Genomic DNA, 18,776 nt, shown 5'->3' on the forward strand with positions numbered 1-18,776 from the left:
TGACATCTGTTGCGGAAAAGCTGCTGAAGGAAGTGAGAACTGGGAGGCAACAAAACCGTGACGATCCCCAGCGGCGGACTCAGCTTGTGGCTATGCCATATGTTCACAACATGCCGCACCGTGTAAAAAAGGTGACGAAAAAGTGTGGCGTCGATCTTGTTTTGACTGCCCCGAAGAAACTAGTGAGCTTGTGCCCGCTCGTGAACAGCGAGGCAAGGAAGCCAATATGCACTAAGAACCACCAAAGGAAGTTCGTACCATGCAAAATCGGTGTTGTCTATAAAATCTTGCTCACTTGTGGCAAGGCTTATATCGGGCAATCAGGAAGATGCGTTAATGAAAGGCTGAGAGAGCACCGCTTGGCAACAGAATCCATATCGGCGGGGGGGAATCTCGCGGTGCACTGCAAGCGCTGTCTCATTGGATGGTACCCTGGCGACCCTGACCCTGTACCCTGCACACCAATCTTGCTTGAAATAAGCATTCTAGGAACACTAAAAACGCAATCGGAATGGGAAATTTTCGAAGCTATGTGCATTGATAAAGAAGGTTCAAAATGTGTCAGCACCCCATCTGCTTATCTATAAAAAAAAAAATTGTTCTTGAAACGTGGCGTTGCTACTGCGCGTGTGTGAATATCAGCAATTGAGATGTCTTATATTGAATGTTTTTTCGAATAAACGACAGTTGAAGACTAGCGTACGTCCTGTGTATTTGTGTTATTGTCCCTTGTGTTCACTAAGCGCTAGAAAATATGAGTTCAAGCCTATATTCTTTACTGACTGCTTCGGTTGTCGTTGAAGTAGGTTGCCACATGGAAGACCCAGCTGAGACCCGATGAAGCAGCATGGAATCCAAGGTAGGCGATGGCAGGAATGGAACGTCCGAGGTTAGTTGACAGGAAGCGAGAATCCCGGCGCATAAGGCCCTTGTGACAGCGGCCTGGAAAACGAGCGGCGGTGAGTGCATCCCAGCATGCGCGATGTCATGCCCGAATGATGTGGCCCCTGATGCGCGCTTATATTCCATGCTGATTGCTTCGGTTGTGTGAAGTAGGTTCCCAGATAGAAGAGCCAGCTGAGACCCAATGCAGCAGCATGGGATCCAAGTTAGGCCATGGCAGGAATGGAACATCTGTGGTTAGTTGAGAGGAAGTGAGAATCCCGGCGCATACGGCCCATGTGACAGCAGCCTGGAAAACGAGCTGCGGTGAGTGCATCGTAGCATGCGCGATGTCATGCCCGAATAATGTGGCCCTTGATAAGCGCTTATATTTCGTACTGATTGCTTCGGTTAAGCGAAGGATTTTGATGCAGTTTATGGAAAAGTGCTAGTCCTGTTAGTTTACGGCGGTAAGATAAGTCTTCTAATTTGGCGCGATTCTTTAAAGGCATTGACGCTGGTATATGTGAGTAGTCTGAAAAAATAAAACGCGCAGCACGGTTATGCAAGGACTCAATGTTAGCTAGGCTTGATCAGGATCCAGATGGCTGGCGCATATTCAATCTTCGGACGAATGAGTGTGATGAACGCGAGTTTTTTCAGGTGCGGCGGAGCCAGTTTGAGGTTACGCATAGTAGGCCGAAGGAGCGGTTGGCGGACGCTAAAGTTAGATTAATGTGATTAAGCCATGTTAAGTCTGATTGCAGGTGAACTCCGAGGTACTTGTAACTAGTTGTCAGTTCGACAGACTCGTTATTTAGGAAATAAGTTGTGGGAATGCGAGAACTGCGACAGAAAGAAAAAAAACCTCAGTTTTAGAGGTATTAAGTGGCATAAGCCAAGATGTGTACCATGCGGTTACTGCATCCAGGTCAGTTTGCAAACATTGTTGGTCAGTGATAGAAACAATATTACGGTATGTTACGCAATCGTCGGCTGAGCGCCTAAGACGAGAAGCCACAGCGTTAGGTAAATCATTAATATATATAACATTAGAAGTCTTCTTTCTAAAAACGAGGCTCTTTCTTCTCTAACCAATTTGTGCTTTTCGTCGATCATCGCGCTTACCGAGACTTGGCTAAATGACATGATTCCTGAAATGTCCTTTTCTTCTGCGATTCCAAATTTAACATATTTCGTTGTGACCGCATGGGTCGTAGGGGTGGTGGTGTACTTCTAGGCATTAAAAAAGTGATCACTGCTGTGCTTATTGAAGTCGCATCGTGCCTGGAGTCAGTGTGGGTTCGCTTGCAATGTGGCCCTTCTGATATCATTGTTGGTGTAATCTGCCGGCCTCCTGACATGAATACTTTATTCTTAAGTGAATTTGGTCCAATCTTAAGCGAAATTGCTGCTCGGTTTCCGAATTCAAGCTTACTGTTTCTAGGTGATTTGAACTTCCGGCGATTAACTGGTTCTCATTGTTTGCTCCAGCTAATGATCCTGAAGGTCAGGATTTCCTCCAGTCTTGCCTTGACTTCTCATTGCCGCAACTTATGTCTGAACCCACGCGTTGTTCCGCCACTTCTGCAAATGTTTTGGATCTTGTCTTCACCAATAATCTTTATCTTTGTTCTAAATTGCGCCCTTAAAGGCCTTTCGGATAATTCCATAATCACCGGAAAGCTTTATTTCACACCCCATATAAAAACAACTTGCAAGAAGCAAATCAGTTGCTGCAACCGAGCAAACTTCGGTAAAATAGACGCTGAGTTGTCCGTTTTTGCTGAGCACTTTCTTCTGGACCTTGCAACACGTTTAGTTGAGGACAACTGGAACCTTTTATGAAACAAACTTGCTGCGCTTATCGACCGATTCATGGCTGTTATCACTATACCACACACTAACGCCGCGCCTTGGTTTAACAGCCACCCAAGTCGCCTGAACAGTACGAGTTAGCGTTTTTACAGACAGGCCGACAAAAACAGGCTCTCCTTTTCCTGGGGCGGTATTACGGATCGCTCTCAAAAACTGTCTCAATTTTGAGATCGTGACGTCAAGATAACGACACCGAGAGATTCCGACAGCGGAATCGGTCAATGAGGAGCAAGGTTGCGGTGGCTAGACGCAGGGCTCCGCCCTGGAACCGTCTATTCGCACGACGGGAGACCGTAGACTATTGTTTTGCTGTAAAGACGCAGTCAATAAAACGAGTAATGTTATATTTTGCTAAGAAACTATTTAAAATTCAACAACACCAAGCTAAACAAGCAGTGTTTCAGTTTTTCAATTAAATTTGCTGTTCACTATTTTTTGTTGCCGCCAAGGTGTGCTGTCAGCGGTAAAGCGTGAACATGTCACTCTAAAAATAAACAGAAACGCAATGAAGAAAAAAAATAATGTTTTATTTTGGTAATAAACTCTGTTGTAAAGTTAATAACACGAAGGAAAATTAGAAGCGTTCTCATTTTTTCAAATAAATTTGTTGTAGGATAACTTCTTCCGCCATGAGGGCGCGCTGGCAGTGGTATCGCGTGGACATGGTAGCCTGCAAGAAAACAGCTGATTCAATGTCTAGTTCCTGTTTTTTTGCCTGTCGTCTAAAATCAAGACACTTTGCGCATATCTTAATTGCGCAGAATATTCTGTTTGAAGGCAGTGAGTGCTACGGGCCTGCGGAGATCAACTTACAAGGAGTGCTTGGCTCGAAAATCGACGAGGACAACATATTGTGGTAAGTGTGCTGTTGCTTATTATCGATGACAACAATGGCCCAAAGAAGCTCTTATGTTGACGTGCGGGATGTGCGGTGCGGTTCTGTTTTTTGTTTGCTAAATGCAAGACGACCGGGAAGTGTGACATTTGGGGCAAATAAAGTTGTATGGCCGCATGATCGTCTGTTCATTTTGAGTAGGTGTGTAAGGAACGAACAAGGACGAAAAAAGCGCTTAGGCGCACTTTGCCAACCGTCTTGCTCATGCTTGCTGCTTCGTAACCTTGTATAAGTTGTTGCAATAGAGCGCACGTCTAAGCTCTGCTGTGTGAACCCGAGTTATATATAGCGCACGTCCGTGTGAACCCAAGCTGTACATTCTCTATTACTCCCCAGTTCCTTCCCTGACCGATACCAAAAAATCGCTGCCGGAATTGGTAAGATAGACCGTTATCATTCGAAATGGCCATGTCTGCGAAATGGTCATGCACGCGTGTCTCCAACGCACAGTACCAACTAATGGTAGAGTTTATGGAGCAGCACCCGGCGCTTGCTCACGCTTCCTCACCCCTTTCCGGGGGCTACACGGCGGCTCGCAGGCGCGAGGTGTGGCGGGAACTTGCCGACCTGCTCAACGCGCGTGCCCCACTGCCAAAAGTGTGCCCCTCTGGCGCCACACGTGGCAGGTGTGGTGTACCCGTTGCAAGAGGGAGGAGGCACAATTTTTGGCAGCGGGAAGGTGAGCGTGTCAGAATAGACTTTGTCATGTTCTGTTGTAGTGCATATAATTGTCAAACTCGGCACAAACACGATAAAACAATTGTAGTGCCCAAATGCAGAACCACTGCATACAAGCTGTCGTTCTTCCCAAGGACGATAGCCGATTGGAATGCGTTACCTCGCGAAGAGGTCACCTTATCTTCAGATGAAACATTTTTATCTGCAATCAACCCCAGCCGGTCAAGTTAGGGTGTTTGGTTCGATCCTGGAGTGTTGCCCTTGTCGCGCTTTGTTTTTAATTTCAACGTGGAGTGTTTGTTACTCGTCCATTATTTTTGTTGTTCACAGAAATTTTGCTGCCTGCCTGCAGGCCTTTTTTTCCCCTTTTTTGTTGTTGACAAAGCACTGTGAAATTGAATCCCCACTCCTGCCTTGGCCACCAAAATGTAGCTGGCAGTATTGAATAAAAATAAATAAATAAATAAATAAATAAATAAATAAATAAATAAATAAATAAATAAATAAATATACGGTCTGTCGAATGGCCCTTGAATATGCCTCTCCGCATCCTGTCGCAGGGGCACTGGAGGCGGCAGGCTGCCGGGGCTGCCAGGCCGTGTGTGTAAGCTGCGGTCGCCAGGCCTCGTGCAAGGCGCCGCAGCTGCAATGTTTTCTTCCTCCAGCCAGGTATGTGGTAAGCCGCGGTGACTTTACTAATAATGAAGGGGGAATGATAGTGGAGGCTAATTAAGGATAATAAATGTCAACCTCGGGGCCATGTACTGTGAGCGATGCACACACAGAATGAACTTCGAGACATTGGTGCATAAACGTGGGGCGCTGTGCCTCTTGCAGACCCGCCCCGTGTGTCCGTGGGGGTGGTACCAGGAACGAGCGGCCTGCAGCAGGCACAGGTGCGCTATCCATCTGGTAAGTGAATTTTTAGTCATTTGATATGTACACCTAACAACTTGTGTACATTGTTGCACCTCATTGTGGTTTTTCTTTTAGTTAGGAAGTGATGCGAATGCTAGGTAGCAAATGCAACCTCCAGTTATGTACCTTGTACTATCTTGCCCTCTTGGTACTGCTCTTTTTCTTCTTGTGTCTCAGTACCTAGTAACCGTGCGTTTTGCGCCAATACATACTCTGCTGAAACTGTCCACTAAGCAGTGGTGTCTTGTGGAATGTATTCACATAGGTGGCACCCCACCCGGAATGAAGAGGAGACGCAGGAGGAGCTGGGGGAGGAGGACATGGCTTGTGACACAGCCTGTGAGTTGATGTTCCAATATCAGGCTCCACATTATTCATTTCGCAAGCTACCTAACATTAATACCATTTGCAGGAGCAGACTATCAGTATCACTTTACAATACCCACAGAAGTGTCTTTCATATGCACCACTGGTACCTTGTGCAAGCTTTTTTCCTCTTACAACGGAAACTGTTGTGTCTGCGATGGTTACACAAATGTGCACATGGAAACAATGCTGTTTTTTTTTCATACCGCTGATTATGAATGCTTTTATGTACTGCTCCCCAGTATGCATGTTAACAGCCCTCTGAGATATTGCACCAAACAGTCATGTTATTGCACATCGTGCTCCACTATATGACAAGTGTACATTCAGTCACTTTCTACTTTTGACAGCTACACAGGAGCAGCCAGTGGTGGTGCCGGGCCGTCCAACTCAGCAGCAGAGGATCACGCGGGCAGTGGAGGTGTGCCAGCTGCTGGTGGAGACACAGCGGACCAATGATCTCCTGGAAGCTCGCAATGTTGAGGACATTGTGTTTCACACACGCCTCCTGCAGGTATGTGCAGACAGCACCCACCACATTTAGTGAAGGAGAAGCAGCTGCATGCAGCATGTTATATCTACATTAACAGTTCTAAACCTCTGCCTGACCTCTATATGAGAGCGTGTTGAGGGACACAGTCCATATTTCAGTAGGTCATCTTTAATGTGAAACGAGCCCTCCATGCCCGTTAAGTGTGCAAATGAAGCTCCTTTTATGTGCAGCACTGCCGCGAGACAACAGAAGTCCGCAGCCTCACTGCTGCAGTGAGGGACCTTATTGGTGCCGTGAGAGAAACTGGAGCAGCGATGGCGCGGGCAGCAGAGACAGCAAGGGCCGATTCGGTGCGCCTCACCGAACAAGTGGTCCTTGCGGTGGCTTTGATTATGCGTATCCTGCAGAACCAGGTACAGCCACCGCAGTAACTTGTCCGGTGGCGCTTTTTTCTCCTTTTTTACATGTTTTTTTTTGTTTTTTTCCTTCTGCAAGGTGCAGAATATTTTTTAAATTCCCTGCCAGGTGCAGACGTTATGCATTTATTTGTTTTCCTTCTGTAAGGTGCAGAATATTTTTTAAATTCCCAGCCAGGTGCAGATGTTATGCAGTTATTTGTTTTCCTTCTGCAAGTTGCAGAATATTTTTTAATTCCCTCCCAGATGCAGATGTTATGCATTTATCTTTTTCCTTCTGCAAGGTGCAGGAAGTGTTTGTACATTTTTTGTCTGTGAGGGGCAGAACAGTCATGCATTTCTTCTTTCCTGTTTTCTGCAGGATACAGCAAGTGTGCATATGACTGCTTTTGTTTTTCTTTTGCAAGGTGCAGGGTGTCTATACATTTGTTTGTTTTTTCATTCCTGCTAGCTGCAGGAGGCCTAGGTATGAATGTTGTTTTTTTTCCTTTTGTGCTTTTTAACTTTTGTGAAGTGTACAGGCTGTGCAATATTCGTTGTCCACCTTGGTTTCGTGTTTCTTTGGTTTCGTGTGTCGCCTGTGGCTGGGAGTGGCGTTCACAAATGTCTACTCCCACTTATTCGCAATGACAGACTCTCCTGCGTGTGAGATCTGTGGGTGCGACGAGACTATAGAACACATTCTTTGTAACTGCCCTCGGTTTCAGCATGAGCGTGCACTCCTGGCTGCAACACTCCGCCGTTTAGATCCTCGGCCCCTTATTGAAGCCAAGAGTCTGGGTCCTTGGAGTAAGCCTTCATCGCAGAGGACAGCTTTGAAGGAACTTTTCAAGTTCTTGAAGGACTCAGGACTCAGCGCGAGATTGTGAACTATCAGTGTGTGCCCTGTGTACCCTGCAAGTAACGGCCAACGGACATGTGGAAAAGTGATCATGTCCCTTTGTTCTCTCCCTCCGTTCCCCTTCCCACATGTAGGGTAGCATACTGGGCGCTGCCTAGTTAACCTCCCTACTTTTTTGTATTTCTCTCTCTCTCTCTCTAAATAATAGCAAAGCCTTAGATGTTGACAATATTCAGATATAACCAGTCAAATATGTACTATCTTTTATTGCACCTGTGCTTGCATACATCTTCAATTTGGTAATTGAAACGGGAGTTTATCCAGAAGAAATGAAGAAAGGAAGAGTGTTGTGTTTAAATAGGGAGATAAATATGTAGTGTTCAATTATAGACCAATATCTTAGATTTTAGTCTTTTCAAAGGGCTTGGAAAAGGTAATCTTTTCCTGTCTAGTGAACTTTTTTAATGCAAAACAAATCCTGTCTGAGGCTCAATTTGGCTTCCAAAGGGGCAAGTCGACGGAAACAGCTTTGCTATCACTTAAGGAATGTATTCTGCAAAACATTGAAGCAGGTATTCTAACTGTCGGACTCTTTATTGATTTTAGTAAGGCTTTATATTCCCGAACCATCAAAATTTAAATCATAAACTTTCTGAAAAGGGAGTTCGTGGCACACCTTTAGACTTCACGAAGTCATACGTGCAAAATTGAAAACAATCTGTCTATATCCACAACCATCAGTCTTCTTTTCTGGCGGTACGAAATGATGTGCCTGAAGGCAGCATTCTTGGCCCGATGCTTTTTAACATCTATATAAATGACATTGCGCATATTTATGACAAAGCGAAATTTATTGTATACGCCAATGATAGCAGTATACTAATCTCTGGTCACGATATAAACAAGTGAATTGAAGAGAGCAACGTAATCCTTACGAAATTAGAGAACTTGTCCTCTTCTAATTGTCTCCAAATAAACCCTACAAAGACAAAGGTAATAATTTTCCATGCAAGCAACAAGCAGTCGGACTACAACGCGCTCCCAAATACGCAGATCAAAAAATTCAAATTGTTGACAGCCACAAAATCCTTGCAGTTACTTTCTCGTCGCATCTCAGCTGCGATCGGCATGTGGAAAATATTTGTAAAATGCTCTCTTCAGTAGCAGGTGTTCTATCACGATGTCGAAGGGTCCTTCCCACTGACGTGAAAATTCAAATTTATCATGCTCTTTTCAGTTCCGTTTTGAATTATTGTAACTCTGTTTGGGCAACCACCACAAAAACAAATGTGATAAAAATACAAGTTGGGCAGAAGAAAATGATCCGCTAAATTGCAAACCTTCCTTACCTCTCTACATCGCAAACTGCTTTTAGAAATTATAACATAATTCGTTTTGAACATAAGTATGTTTTTCGCATTTTGAGGTTCTTTTACCATTCTTCTCCTGCTTATAGAGATTTCTTAATACGTACTGCACATTTAAGGACCGCTTCAAATCGGCTCTACACCCGAAACATCGATCTCTCGTATATTCCATATTTTCAACATAATTATAAACTACAAACGCTTGAACACAATTTACCGACCGCTCTTAATAAGTGCAAAGTTTTGGCTAATGTTAAACCAAGCGAGTTAACAATGTATTTTGTTAATATATAGCCAGGTTGCATTTTATGTGCCTCTTTTGTCTGTCGGTGCCATGTATGCCTATTGAGGGTTTTTTTTCTCTTTATTTTTCCGGCTCCTCTCTTTGTTTTCATTGCATTGAATCTATATGTCACTTGTTTCGTTGTTGTTTGTTTTTCTAATATATATATATATATATATATATATATATATATATATATATATATATATATATATATATATATATATATATATATATATATATATATATATATATATATATATATATATATATATATCTGTGTGTGTGTGTTTACATTTTTTTTGCTTGGAGAGCATTGTGACCTCACCGGACATCCCTTTAAATAGCCGACCGCAAGAATTTCACTTCAGTGGGCTCGGCAGACCAGGCAGCGGCATGTGGCCTTACGCACCCTTCCTCTGTCTAACCCAGGTTGGTGCCTATTATTGTACATTTAAAAGTGATTGTCGTGGTATCCTGGTTCTGCCTTGCCCCCAGCAGTGCATTCGTATCGCATGTGATGTATATCTAATGTGCGAGTTGATGCTGTGTGGTGACGTCGAACTGAATCCTGGCCCCGAGACAGACTCTGACAGTATGAGCGCGCAAGAGACGTTGAAGCAACTGATTCTGGGACAGCAAAAATTGACAGACGAAATGGCAGCATTAAGGACGCTTAACGCGAAGATGGAAAAAATATTCTGCGAATTCACCCAACAGCTCGATCTATTAAAAGACCAATCAACCCGTGTAGAAAACCTGGAAAGAACAGTCACCTTCCTACGCGAAAAAATTATTGACTTGGAGGACAGAAGTAGGCGTTCCAACTTAGTTGTGTTTGGGGTAGATGAAGCCGGCGATGAAACAGAATCTGTCCTTAGTGAGAAAGTTATTTCTGAGGTTTTTCAAGAGAAGCTTGGTGTGACATGCAACTCAGTCGCCAGAATCCACCGTATTGGCAAAGCTGAAAAAAAGCGACCCGTCATATTGTTCTTCCAGGACTTTAATGAAAACAAGAAGTAATGCGGAATGTCCGCAAGCTTAAAGGAACCAAATATTCGGTACAAAATGACTATTCGCGTGACACGCTCAGAATAAGGAAACTCTCATGGGACAGTACAAAAATCGATAGGGATCAAGGCAAGAAGCCTATTCTGGTGCATGATAAACTAAAAATGGACGGGCAGATTTTTGCGTGGGATGAGGCCAACAATTGCAGAATCAAGATACGAAATGAGCAGAGTAAAGAGTGACTCGCATCACCGCTTATCAAGGAACTCAGGCTTCTAAACATAAATGCCCGCAGCGTGGTAAATAAAAGTGATCACCTTGAATCCATATTTCTAGGGTATCAGCCACACATTGTTGTAATCACAGAGACTTGGCTGCACGAAGGAATTGATGATGGAGATGTTTTCCCTCCCCTTTACTGGGTGTTCCGTCGCGACAGATCTACCAGAGGAGGCGGTGTTGCCGTACTAGTAAAACATGGCATCGACACTTCTTTCCTAACTCAAATTGAAAGCCATGAAAGCCTCGCGTTAAAACTTTCTTGTTTTGGGCGGTCCTTTCTACTAATTGCAGTTTACAGAGCTCCCAATTCCCCTCCGCAGTTTCTACGTGAACTGTCTGATTTCATGAATGATTTTCATCATGACAGAATCTTATTAATTGGTGATTTAAACCTTCCATCAATTAACTGGGACAAGCCCTTTCTGAATCCCTATCATGCTGCTCATGAAGAGCACATATTTAATATTATGTTGAGACATGACTTGCAGCAAGTAGTGAGGCAGCCAACACGTGTACATGGTTGTACTTCTTCTCTACTTGACCTTATCTTTGTAAGCCGATCTATTAGTGACTACCATGTTTCAATTGAGCAGGGAATTTCCGATCATGATTTGGTATATTGTTCCCTCCCTGTCCATATTGTTTGCAAAAAGCCCGTGACCAAAGCGTGCTATGTAAAGGACTTCTCGCGTGCGAAAGATGAGAGCGTGTTGGATTATTTAGATTTTTGCCTCGGCAGTTTCCGAGGCAGTAATGCTGATGAGCTATGGAATAAATTTAAAACACTGTGCTCTTACTGCCTTGAGAACTTCGTCCCTAATAAAATAATAAAATCTCGCAAAGCTTCTCCCTGGATCACACGTGAAGTCCTGCAATTGAAAAGAAAAGTGAAACGTTTGAAACGTGGAGGCGCCAGTCGTTTCACTATTCAGTCTCTCAAATATCCCTTAATGCAGCTGTGAGGTCCGCTTAATGTCATTACTTTGAATACAGACTGCCTAATTTCATTCGAACTTCACCTGAAAAATTTTGGAACCACTTATGTCAAAAGAAAAAACCTATTGACCGGATAATGCACGACGGCAAGCCTCTCACAGATAAAAATGATATTGCTACGCAATTTAACCGCTACTTCCACAGTGTCTTTGCTAATGCAAGTGGTGAACATTATTCTTTTGAAACGCCCTCCACTATGCCTTCTATTACGATATCAAGACCTGGCATTGTTGAATTGCTGCTAAACCTGAAAACTAAAGCATCGCCAGGCCCTGATAAAATTCCAAACGCTTTCTTGCGCCGGTATGCCGAAAAGCTTTCCGAGTTTCTGGTTGTTATTTTTTGCGCATCTCTTTCATCAGCTGTGATTCCTTCACAGTGGAAAACTGCACGTGTTGTTCCTGTTCTTAAGAAAGGGAACGCATCACTGATGTCAAATTATCGTCCCATCTCTCTCACTTCAACCTGTTGCAAATTACTAAAACACATAATCGCCAAGTACATCATCGGTTTTCTTGACGATAACAATATCCATTCTAACGTTCAACATGGTTTTCGGAAAGGCTTTTCTACTGTAACTCAACTAACATCGATTGTTCATACTTTTGCATCTGTACTTGATAAATCCGGCCAGGCTGATATTATTTTTATGGATTTTAGTAAAGCATTTGACCTCGTCTCCCATTCTAAATTAATTGACAAGCTTAAACAAGTTGGTCTTCCTAACTTTATAGTTAACTGGGTTTCAGCTTACTTATCTAACAGACAGCAGTTTGTTAGTATTGACGACCATTATTCAAACAGCTTGCCTGTCTCTTCTGGTGTTCCCCAAGGAAGTGTCCTCGGTCCCCTGTTATTTTTAATATATGTGAATGACATTGTAAAAGTAGTTACTCATCCCGTTCAAATCCGGCTATTTGCAGATGACTGTGTTTTGTTTAATGTAATTACTTGTCGTGAAGACCAACTATTACTCAATTTAATCCTAAAGAATATTCTGGATTTGTGCAACCAGTGGGACATGAAACTTAACGCTCAGAAAACCGTATTTATGAAATTAACAAAAAAAAAAACCGCCTTTTATACCCTTACGCTCTTCCATCATTTCCACTTTCGGAGGTAACTGAATATAAATATCTTGGCGTGACGATAACTAATAATCTAAGCTGGAACAAACATATAGGTAACGTATGTGCATCAGGTTTTCGTAAACTTTGTATCCTCAAGCACAAATTGAAGCATGCTCCTGCAGACTTGAAATTTTTAGCCTATTCATCATTAATCAGACCCAAGTTAGAATACGCTTGCAGTGTCTGGGACCCATTTACTAAAACTAACATTCAAGCGCTTGAAATGATCCAGCGCAAGGCCATTCGATTCATCTTTTCAAAATACCGTTCAACCGATTCACCTACTGCCATAATGCGAGCACACCGAATTCAAACATTGCAGGTACGACGTAAAATTCTCAGATTAAAATTTCTTTTCCTTCTCAAACATAACAAGTTGTCAATCTGCCCGGATCCCTACGTGAAGCCATTTTCCGCTCCACGACCAACAAGACATCGCCACTCTGATTCACTAACTCCATTCACCGCCAGAACTAACCTATTTAAATACTCCTTCTTCCCTCGCACCGTAACTGAATGGAATACTTTACCTTTAACAGCACTATGTGACATAGATTCCATTGAAAAAATAGAAGATTGACGCCATCAAACTTATTTTGCTTTGTGTTTCAAATTTTCTTTCAGTGTTTTTTTGTATATTCATGTTGCACTGTATTGCCCCTCCTGCTAGGGCCCAGAAGGGCCTGCAGTATTCTGTAAATAAATAATAAAATTTGTCGTGTACTGCCATTTCAGAGGTGCTTGGGCCCAGTCAAGCTGCTTTTTCACAACTTTTAGCCCCTGCAACTCTCTAAGATGTAACTTGCATTCTGGAAAAATAAAGTCAAATGAAATGAAATGAAATTGCGTTTGGAAGACAAAGACAATGTTTCATTCTGCAGTGCAAGCTTGCGTCTCTAGAATGAATAGAGAACGTTGCCTCACACTGCTTGGGCTTGTCGTTTGACCCCTCCTTGACCCCACTGAAAAAAAAAGGACGCCTCTAGGAAACTGTTTGCGGGATCTTTCCCCCGCTTCAAGAGGGGAGGGAGAAAGGGGGGGGGGGTGATGCCCTCCCCTTTGTCAGGTTCGCCGTAAGACGCGACGCACGATGGACAAGACGACGAAAAGAAGCGGGCAAAGCTGCCTTTCCGAAGATAACCTTGACTTACAGGTGCCTATAGCTGTGTTTGGATTCCAGGGGACTAGCACCCGACCTCCGAATCCTCCTAGCCCATTCTCACGGGGCTCCGCGTGCCATGTCACCATGTGCGGTGAAAAGTGCAGTGTGCCGAGTTTAAATGAAACAAGTATGAAGCTATACAATGAAGCCAATTACAGACAGCTAGAGGAATTTCAAGAGCATGCTGTGTGATGCTAGTTACCGCAGTCAAAACTAATGCAGTCAACTATTATTTCGTTTCTTTTTACCCAACAGACATGAAATGCCAAAGATAAATGTGCACAAAACACATCGGTGCATCAGTTGTAGTGCCTGAAAAAAGTTGTCCCAACATATAAATGCCCATATCGTGATAATCAGGAATACTGAAGAATTAAGGAAAATATTTTTTTTTTGTTCGGGCGCACACACCTGCCACAAACATCTTTATACGTGGCAATTTAAATGACTCTGGATGAAGCTTTTTGGGTAAAAAGTACAGTATGGCAGAAAGTAGTCTTTAGGAATTGCACTGTGTAGAAATAGCCATACCAATTTCATGTCATCGTTCGATAAATGTAACAAATAGCGTGCAAAGCTTGCTGCATAGTATAGTTTTCTGCAAGTTACTGGTTGCAGAACACTCTGCAGTTACTGGACTGTGATTGTGTATGTACAGCATGACAGTACATGGATTGCAGAGCAGTTAATCAACAAAGAGATGCTTGCTCATATCGTTTACCACACATATAAACATCATCAAAGAAACAGGATGCTTTGTGTAACTTTTTTACATGTTCCTTTTTGGCAGCCTCTAAAAATGTTTCCGCATAAATGAGCTAGATTGTTTTGCAGCAATCTAACCTTGAGACTGCTGTAACTTGCCACATTTTCAAATTGTGTGAAAATTGCATGTGAGGGGTCACAACCATATCTTGTTTCTTGAAGGTCCCGTTGCTTTGTTGGCACTGCTTGGACAACCACGACCAGCTTTCCGCATTCATGTGCACAGGGTATGCCCATTACGTGCATGCCTTTCTACCTGTTAATGGCCTACAATGCAAACAGACAGAAAAATCGGCACAAGCACAGATAGTGTTTGTAGTTCACACTCTACTCCTTCACCTCAGTAAATATGGCACATACCCACGCGGGGGAATTGCCCAAGGTACAGTGGATATTCCCAATGAAGTATTTGCACGGGGAAAAAAAAGGCATGAGGCGGCGGCGTAGAAGACCGAATCAAAATACAAATAGGGAAATACAATTAAATTTAAGAGATTTGAATTACCAGGAATATAATCAAACATTTTGGACATGAGTCAGAATTTTGTATGCACCTAGCAAGGTAACCGATCAGTCGCACTTATGTAATCATGAAGGTAGCCGAACGAGAGAGGAACTGGGAGAGACAGAGGGTGTCCTAACCTCAAAAGATGGACCTCCAAATACTGCTTTTCTTGAACTACGAACCACCGGCAAGAGAAGAGAAAATGATCTAATGTTTCAACTTGCCACGAGACACAATGGTTTGTCGCAGCGAACCCGCATCTGGTTAAGTACAAATTTAAGTGAGGAATTCTGCATTGCAGAAGCGTCATTGACACCTCACGACGCTTTGATTTACACCACCGGACATTCCATGGGTACTTTAAGTGGTGAAAATCCACGGTATTGAGCAACAGATCACTCAAGCTGGCTGAAATATTTTGGAAAAGCTGAAAACGCGAAGTTTCCAACAGAATGAGGTGAGGGACGGGATAGATTACCGGAGAGCTGAGAGCTGACCTTGCCAATAAATCAGCCACCTCGTTAAAATAGACACAGAATGCCTTCAGGTACCCGGACAAAGCGGATATCACGTACTGTGCACAGAACAAAAAGCCTAAGCGACCGATTCAATAAAGATTTTCCGGAATTTTGGAGAGAGTCTAGAACTGAAAGGCAGTCTGCAAGAATAAGAACCCGTGCTACATGCCTGTTAATTTTTAGAAGAGCCGAATCAATAGGCAAAAGCTTCGCGAAGAATATAGGAGTATAATCAGGGATACGAACGGAATAGCTCCAAGCCAGATCCAGCAAATATATCCCAATCGCCGCCTTCTGACAGCTGCCAGAGGCATCAGTGGGGCGAACAGTATGATGAGGAAAATTCTGTAGGTGTTCAGAAAGGAGACCATTTATGATATTTGCGGACATATGTTTCGCATGGGACGGGTAAATATGGCCGTAATAGAAGACGGGGTCAGCCTGCGTATCAGCAACTCGTGGCAAGATCAGATCAACCTGAAGGGGAGCTTGCGAGAACCTAACTTGCGGAAGCTGATAGCGTGGCCTATGCCTCCCATGCCTAATGTCTTTTTCTTCCATGGATCATGACAGCATTCCGGCTCACCCCTTTCTCCATGCTTACACAGGCATTTCTCACAACTAGCCGGCCGTAGTACGGAATGAGCTCAGGGAAAATTACCTTTTTAGTCGTTCTATCTGCACGGCTTAGAAGTATGTGAAAGGTACATTGGCTGAGAGTGCTTTGGCCTTTCTCTCTCATAGTCCTTTTGCGAACTGTAGTGGTGAACTGTATGAACTTCATAACACATTGCGCCATCACGGTCACAATAACACAAATTGAGCACATAGTAGAGATCTGCATATCCACACATACCCACACTGGTCGATCAGCCAAGAATCCTGTGGCTATTCACCTGTACTCAGTTAATAAAAAAGAAAACCACTCGGGAAAGGAACACCGGTGGCTGTGCTTAATTTCAGGAACAAACCGTGCAACAAGTAACAAAAATATTCCTGAATCAGATTTTACATTGCATACTGAACCATGACTGTACCAAAGCAATGAGATATAAGTGAAGCATTTTATTCCTTTCGTGACAGAAATGAGTTATGAGGTTTGTTGAATAATTAAAAAAGTGATTTTTGATGGCAGCCAGCATGGGTCGTTTCAAGTTATAGCTCAAGATTACAATCACATCTGATATAGATGACACGCATGCTATGAAAGCAAGATAATTTTTTCCTTTTATTAATATTAGTGAAGAAGGTGTTTTGAACCTAATATTGAAACTTGACACGAAGAAATCTGCTGGACCTGATGGCATCCCGAACTTGTTTTTGGTACGCTACTCATTATGGACCTGTCGATACCTTGCTGTAATATTTCTCGTGTCTATAGCTTCCTGTACAGTTCCTTTATCCTGGAAAATGGCTCAAGTTGTCCCTTTATTCAAGAGCGGTGACATGCAAACAATATCCAATTATAGACCAATCTCTCTAACCTCCCATGCATGTAAAATTTTAGAGCACATCATCTACAAACACCTTATGGAATAATTGGAATCAGATTATTTATTAACGAAAGCTCAGCACGGCTTCAGACGCGGTTTCAGCAGTTTAACACAACTTAAATTCACTCATGATATTTGCAATAACCTGGATGCGGGCAATCAAATAGACGCAATATTCATTGATTTGCATTCAAGATTCATTGATTCGAAGGCGATCGATACAGGGATCCACTCGAAACTAATGTATAAACTTAACGCCATCCTGAACAACCGCCGCCTTCTCAACTGGATTTCAAATTTTCTTTCTAATCGTTCTCAATTTGTGTCTTTCAACGGAAGTAATTCTAGAATAGCAGACGTGCCCTCAGGAGTTCCATAGGGTTCTGTATTGGGTCCCTTGCTTTTCTTGATTTTTATTAACGACTTACCTTGTGACATCACCTCTAACCTACGTCTGTACGCTGATGACTGCGTGTTTTATCACGAAATTACATGCCTCGACGACCACTTACGCCTTCAGAAACCATTCTCAGAATTTAGCTCTTGGTGCGACACATGGCAAATGACGATTAACATCCGCAAAACCGTTGTTATGACTTTCACTAACAGAACAGCACCTCCCGTATTTACTTACAAAACAAGCAATACACCTATTCAGAGCGTAAATCAATACAAATACCTTGGTCTTCTTTTTACACCGAACATGTCATGGTCCAAACATGTAGACTTAATAACCTCAAAGGCGCTTAAAAGGTTAGGATACATGCGTCGCGCAATAAAAGCTGCTCCTAGCGATACTAAACTACTAATGTAGAAGTCGCTAATCTGTCCGCTACTTTAATACGCCTCTCCTGTCTGAAACCCACATAACGCGAAATTAACCATATCGAGGCAGTCCAGAAAAAAGCCATTCGCTTTATATACCACAGGTTTGATAGGGATTTCTCGCCTTCCACATCACTTTCATCACTGGGCCTGCAAATGCTCTCAGCTCGACGAAAGGCTGAGTCTTTAAAATTTCTGCATTGTATCGTTAACTCTTCTTGACGGACCTCTTCTCTTTAACCAATTTATCAAAGTGCGTCGGAATTCTCGCGAAATTTCGCTCCTATCTACCCGTATCGATTAAATTAATAATATACAACACATTATTCATGTCGTATGTTAACTACTGTTTCCTTGTCTGGGGCTCTACTACTCAAACTAACCTACACAAGATATACATGCTGCAAAAGAAAGCAGTACGTTATATAGCAAATGTTGACTACCTCGCACATACCGAAGAACTGTTTAAGAGATTCAAAATCATACCCGCTCATAAGCTATACGAATTTTTCTTAGCCATAAGATATAAAAAATCCATTTCTCACGGTGACAATTTCTTGACAGCATTGTCATCCCTCGAAACAAACTCAACGCCATACTCGTTTCGAAAACACGAACGTTGGACCATTCCCTTTTGCCGTACAGAACATGGTCGACAGATGATGCGTCATGCAGTTCCAAGGTTACTAAACAAATTCATCTTTGAACGTTTTTCTCTTGAAACATCTAGTACACAAACTCTAAGAAATCATTTTTTGTAAGCCACTGTATTCCCTTTGTGTGAAAAGTGTGACACGAATGACTTTTGCATCTATGTTAACACCAATGTATTGCGTATTAATGAACATGTACCAAGAGTTTATATCGATTGTTCTGAAATTCCTGTATTATATTCTGTTAAGTAGCGTGTGTGGATTTTGTACTTTTTAAAAAAAAAAATGTTTGCCCTTGCTGTACGCCATGTAGGGGGGCTCGGGCTCCCTCAAGCGAAAATCGTTCGCTTTTTGCCTGAGCCTGCCTACATCATAATGATGTAAATAAAACTGACTTGACTTGACTTGACTTATCTAAT

At 42.8% G+C, this 18,776-nt stretch overlaps 1 protein-coding gene across 4 annotated transcripts; it reads left to right on the forward strand.

The window, feature by feature from the left end:
- The first annotated feature begins 3,429 nt into the window (after window positions 1-3,429).
- On the forward strand, window positions 3,430-13,284 carry LOC144102142 (uncharacterized). 4 transcript variants are annotated; one of them, XM_077635454.1, is made up of 8 exons: window positions 3,430-3,616; window positions 4,894-5,002; window positions 5,171-5,245; window positions 5,517-5,590; window positions 5,968-6,131; window positions 6,341-6,523; window positions 9,365-9,449; window positions 13,172-13,284. In XM_077635454.1, exons 4-8 carry the CDS (start codon window positions 5,572-5,574, stop codon window positions 13,228-13,230), a joined length of 510 nt encoding a protein of 169 aa, XP_077491580.1. In that variant the 5' UTR covers window positions 3,430-3,616; window positions 4,894-5,002; window positions 5,171-5,245; window positions 5,517-5,571; the 3' UTR covers window positions 13,231-13,284. The 4 variants fall into 4 exon arrangements, with proteins under 4 accessions (XP_077491580.1, XP_077491581.1, XP_077491578.1 ...); XM_077635455.1 differs by lacking the exon at window positions 9,365-9,449 and having other exon boundaries at window positions 13,172-13,258; XM_077635452.1 differs by lacking the exons at window positions 9,365-9,449; window positions 13,172-13,284 and adding an exon at window positions 7,234-9,207.
- The last annotated feature ends 5,492 nt before the right edge of the window (window positions 13,285-18,776 follow it).

This window comes from Amblyomma americanum, chromosome 8 (assembly GCF_052857255.1).
Source record: "Amblyomma americanum isolate KBUSLIRL-KWMA chromosome 8, ASM5285725v1, whole genome shotgun sequence".
NCBI lineage: Eukaryota > Metazoa > Arthropoda > Arachnida > Ixodida > Ixodidae > Amblyomma > Amblyomma americanum.